Source organism: Sinocyclocheilus grahami, unplaced genomic scaffold (assembly GCF_001515645.1).
Source record: "Sinocyclocheilus grahami isolate Dianchi unplaced genomic scaffold, SAMN03320097.WGS_v1.1 scaffold756.1, whole genome shotgun sequence".
NCBI classification, from domain to species: domain Eukaryota; kingdom Metazoa; phylum Chordata; class Actinopteri; order Cypriniformes; family Cyprinidae; genus Sinocyclocheilus; species Sinocyclocheilus grahami.
In genome coordinates, this window is record NW_015505935.1 from 3,916 (window position 1) to 9,223 (window position 5,308).

A 5,308-nucleotide genomic window follows, 5' to 3' on the forward strand; every position below is an offset into this window, starting at 1 on the left:
GGCGGTAGTTTGTGATTGGGGTGGGAGCAGCGTTTCCAGGGCGACGCTGATTTGGAACCGGGATACTCGCCACAATATATATATATATATATATAAAACAAGCATTAAAAAGTTTATTTTGTCCTCATTTCAGTCCAAGAAAATACATTCTCAAATGTCACATTTGAAGAAAAACTTTATTTGTCTATAACACGTGTTGTCTAACACATAAGATATAATACATATAATACATAACCTAAATGTTATATATATATATATATATAAAACAAGCATTAAAAAGTTTATTTTGTCCTCATTTCAGTCCAAGAAAATACATTCTCAAATGTCACATTTGAAGAAAAACTTTATTTGTCTATAACACGTGTTGTCTAACACATAAGATATAATACATATAATACATAACCTAAATGTAGGCTCCTGGATGATTGGAAATTGTATTTTCTTGCCCCTGAAATATATTTTGAAATATATTTTGGTATATGAAGGTTGAAACTATATATTTCATATACATTTCACTGAGCTTTACTGTTTACAACATGCATTATAGCATATATTTAAAACAGATCTTTTGAGTGTTTTTAACCACGTGAAAACAATGTTGTGTTTGCATATCATTACGAATGTCAGTGTACTTGATTAAGCCTATCTTTGTAATAGTACTGTAACTGTACTATCACATAAATTAATTTGCTGGTTGCTGATATCCTCCTGCCTTGGATTAAGTGCTCTATCCCTTTTGAAAACTTTGATCTGAAGAAGCCATTTCACATGGTCAGACGATGAGTGAGGAAAAGGCTACTTCCATTAAAAGGGGTATTAGTGAGCATTATAGTGTTAATCCAGGGCCTTTAGTAACCTGGTAATCTGGATTACAGCATGTGCAGATCATCCTGTGGTTTGGGCTGGTGACCCCTCAGTCAAAGACCATCTTTATAGTGCATTAGCATGTTTTCTGTACCATTTCAATATTTGATCTATACTGTGAAACTGCTTGAGTAAACACTCTCAACTGTATGCCTTCCTCTGCTCTGTGTTTCTCATTAATATGTAAGCTTTTGCAAAAGTTTAAAGGCTCAAAACAGTCAAATGTGCCATCCTTTACTGGAAGTTCTTTACAGGGTTGCTGATCAGGTCAAAAAAATAGTCCACCAAAAAAGATATTCCATCATAATTCACTCGCCCTCATGTTTCAATGTGTTTCTTTCCTCTGTGGAACATGAAAAAAGATACTTTCAATTCCTGTTGACTTCCATTGTGTTTTTTGTCAATGCAATGGAAGTCGAAGGAAACTAAAACCGTTTTTCAGTTTTGTTAGCAACATTTTTCAAAATATCTTCTTTTGTTCCACAGAAGAAAGAAATGCATACAGTTAAGTCCATCAAAACAAGTTTAGTTCAGCTGCTCTAAAGCAGTTCTAAAGGTTTGGAATAACATGAAAGAAGTTTCATTTTTGGGTGGACTATCCCTTTAAAGAGTACATTTTAAGTTCAATATATCCAGGGAAAGTATAGAACCTGCCAATACGAACCTTACTGCTTATGACAGGAAAGCAGCTGGAAGCTTGTGGGCTCATTTGCCCTCACCAAGGCTAAGAGCTTCCTGCCGTGAGTGTATTTCAGGTCACCTCTCCATCCACTGGAGAAGAGCTTAAACATCAAGCAACATTTTCCCTGAGCATGGCTGGTCGTGTGTCAGTGTTCTACATGATTTTTTCAGTGGCAGATCAAATCAGCTCAAAGCAGAAATGAATATGGAATTTGTAAAGGTACTCATGAAAACAACAATAAGCTGCCAGCACCAGATGTCATGATTAGGTTTTGAACAGATGGTAACAAATGAGGTACCATTAAATGAAATAGACTTGTTCCCAAATGAAATATGACTTGCACTGCAGGGTGGTGCATGCATGTATGGCTAAGAGCTTCCTATATATATATATATATATATATATATATATATATATATATATATATATATATATATATATATATACTGTATATAAATAAGTAAATTAAAGCTTTCACCAAGAGAAAAGGTCTATGTACTTATAGTCAACACCAACACTGCAAAAATGCCTTAATTGATGTGAATCACTAATTAGAATTGAAGGGAAATGAAAAATCTAAAATTTAGGAAAATGCATTCAGTAAATAAATAATAATTTACATGTTATTTAACATCTAAATAGCCACTCATTAATGTGAATGCAAATCATTATAGATTTTTATTTTACCTAAGTTAGTCTATGATTTAAAATAAATAAATAAATTTAACTGACACAAGACTGTGTTTATTTGATTGAAAATACACTAAAAACTGTATAATATTGCAAAATGTTATCACAATTTAAAATAACTGTTTTCTATTTGAATATATTTTAAAATCAAATTATTCAGTTTAGAGGAAATACTCACCCCAGTTATTTCTGTCTATGAATACTTATTGAATATGGGGATAACTGAACAAAAATGTGTGCTAAAATAGGATAGATAGATAGATAGATAGACTGATTTATGCAATCTTTCAGTCTATTTATGAAATCCATATTATTTGTCAATGCACAAGTACTCATGGAGAGCAATACATCTAATACTCTGGCTCTGGTTTCATTTTATCAAACAAGTGGCAGTCTGTTAATGAGAGACCCAATCTGACATAAGATGTTTTGAAATGAGATGCTTCTGAAAGTAGCACATGGCTGAGTGGTTGCCAATGGTGATTAAGTGAAAGTGACCCATATAGAAAACAAAGCCTAGGTCTTTAACTGAAAATCATATACAGCACATAAAACGCATATGATTATCTAAAATCATATTTCTCGTTTTAGTAAACTTAGAATTTGTCTAATTCAGTTTCTCCATTTTAAAGAACCCTAAATGAACATGACAAATTATTTTCTGGGAATGACTGACTCACACAGTTATACATTTTTTTTATAATTGTCTACGGTCAGAAAGAAATGGCAATGAAAGCTACATCACAACATCACATTTTTGTGTGAGAAATCTTAATTAACATTGCACATGTAAAAAAAAAAAAATTAATGACTTTCATAGAATGGAAAAAAAGTACTATGGAAGTCAATGATATCATAAACCATTAGGTTAACAAGATTAATTACAATTTTTAAAAAGCAAATTTTAATTAATTAAAATAAAATAAAAAAACCTTTTATGGTGAGGAATTTGCAATGACGAGAGCGATGATGATGATGATGATGATGATGAGTGCACTTGTGTGACTGCTCTGCTCCCGTGGAAACTAAAAGACACTATCATCCAGCGCGTTTTGTGGATTTTCGGTGAAAAACCTATCCGTATCTCCGCGCAAACATGGGCAAAGACGAATGCAAGACCATGTTGGACGCGCTCAACAAAGTCACAGCTTGCTTCAGGCATCTGGTCATCGCTTTGGGGAGCACATCTGATTCCCAAAACCTCCGAGAGGAACTTAAAAAGACCCGAAAGAAAGCCCAGGAGCTGGCCGTGGCCAACAGGACTAAACTCACGGCGCTTCTGAAGGACAAAAACATCAGCAAAGATGATCGAGCTGAATACGAGCGCCTCTGGGTACTATTCACCAGCAGCATGGAGCTCCTGGATGTGGACATGAAGCGGTCCTTGGAGATCGGGCAGGATTTTCCTCTCAAAGTGCCGACGAGACACCTCATCCAGACGGGAATGACAGGCAGCACCACCACCGTGGCGGCTCGAGCCATGAGCGTCCAAAACATGAAGTACGAAGCCGACGCGAACATCGACACGGTGGACCTCAAAGAGCTGGAGACCGAGATCGCTCAGGTGGACCAGATGATGGAGGAGATGGAGATGAAGGTCCAGGTGGCGCCGTGGGCAGTCGAGGCGAAGCAAGAGGCAGGAGCCGAGTTGAAATCCACCGTCAGCGTTGGGAATTCATCGGTTGGTGTCATCTCGATCTGCGAGGAGGAACCCAAAGAAACGGTGGAAGGAGAAACTGGGCTGATGAAAGTATTTGCAGGGATCATTTTCACCGCGGTTTTGCTCATAGCTGGAATTCTGGGGTACCTGGTGATTAATCTATAATGGATGGAGATAGTCTATCTGAATGACAGTGGCTCAGGGCTTTAGATTTTCTTATGGAGGAAGCAACACGTTGCTACGGTTGGCCTGTGAAATTGTGGGGGTAATTTATGATGCTCTTGGTGTGGAGATAAGCAGATCACCTCGATGGGTATTAGTAAAATGCATCAGTGTTTAAAGGGAATAGCCAAAAGGAATAAAAACTCTTCTGGTGGTCCATCATGATTGGTTCCTCAACCCATGAATGTAAAAACTGGACAGATCACAATCAAAAGTGGGATTGTCTCATAAAAGCTTTTATTTTAGCAAATTGGAATCCTAAATTAACTGTCACTCTCACTATCTGGCAGTTTCACCACTCGGCAGATACCTACAACCTGAAGACAGACTACAACTTTGTGACCCTCTGTCAGAGCATCAGAGGGATGTGCATATTAAACAGGTATTTGTTTCACAGTTTATATAGGTAGGTGACATATTTAAGGTTGCTCATCGTGTTTCTGACCTCCTGAGGATTCACACCAAGATCTTGTTAGTCCTTCTGCAAGCTGTTGGTTTATGTTTCTATGGCCCATCTTTGACTGCTTGTGCTCTTAGGTGTGTTCTGAAAAACAGTCTATTATAGTTTATTTGTCTATATGAATTGTACTCATGTTAAATTAGTGTATATACAATATATTTATTATAATAAATGAAGTAAATGATGCTTGTGTTTTGTTTGGGTTTTTAGGCTGTTCTGTTAAAGGCACATTATGTAAGATTTTTTTATTAAAATATCCAAAAACCACTAGAACAGTGTTATATATTTTGCTGACTTGTGTACTTACATTATCCCAAATGTTTCGAAGAATGTTTAAATTCAGAGAAATAAGCAATTTTAACTAGTGACACGGACCGTGTCTATAGTGTCATTGTGTCGCCTGCCAATGACGTCATACACCCTCGATGGAAACACCAAAGACGCTTTAATATGTTATGCGTTTTATTAGACGGGTGACGACCGCACAGAGTAGCATTATAATGTATATTCAAATGTATCTAGTATGATAAAACAGCACAGCTTTTTTCCCCCACATACGAACGACCTGAAGGAGCGGAAGCGGTCGACTGTGGCATAATAAAAGCTCTGCTACTTTCGAGCCATGTGTCACGCTCGTTCAGCGGCCTCGTTTCGTTTATTTCAAAAGTAATTAATAAATAGTTACATTACTAGTTACGTTACTTTTTTCTCCATGAAATTTATGAAATCC

At 36.5% G+C, this 5,308-nt stretch overlaps 1 protein-coding gene across 1 annotated transcript; it reads left to right on the forward strand.

Moving 5' to 3' along the window:
- Window positions 1-3,179: 3,179 nt before the first annotated feature.
- On the forward strand, window positions 3,180-4,818 carry LOC107561069 (regulator of G-protein signaling 9-binding protein-like). The gene has a single exon (XM_016245411.1). The coding sequence runs from the start codon at window positions 3,333-3,335 to the stop codon at window positions 4,059-4,061; it is 729 nt and encodes a 242-aa protein (XP_016100897.1). The 5' UTR covers window positions 3,180-3,332; the 3' UTR covers window positions 4,062-4,818.
- Window positions 4,819-5,308: the final 490 nt, after the last annotated feature.

Coding starts and splice junctions, on each gene's coding strand:
- LOC107561069 (XM_016245411.1), top strand. CDS start 3,333: ATGGGCAAAGACGAATGCAAGACCATGTTGGACGCGCTCAACAAAGTC.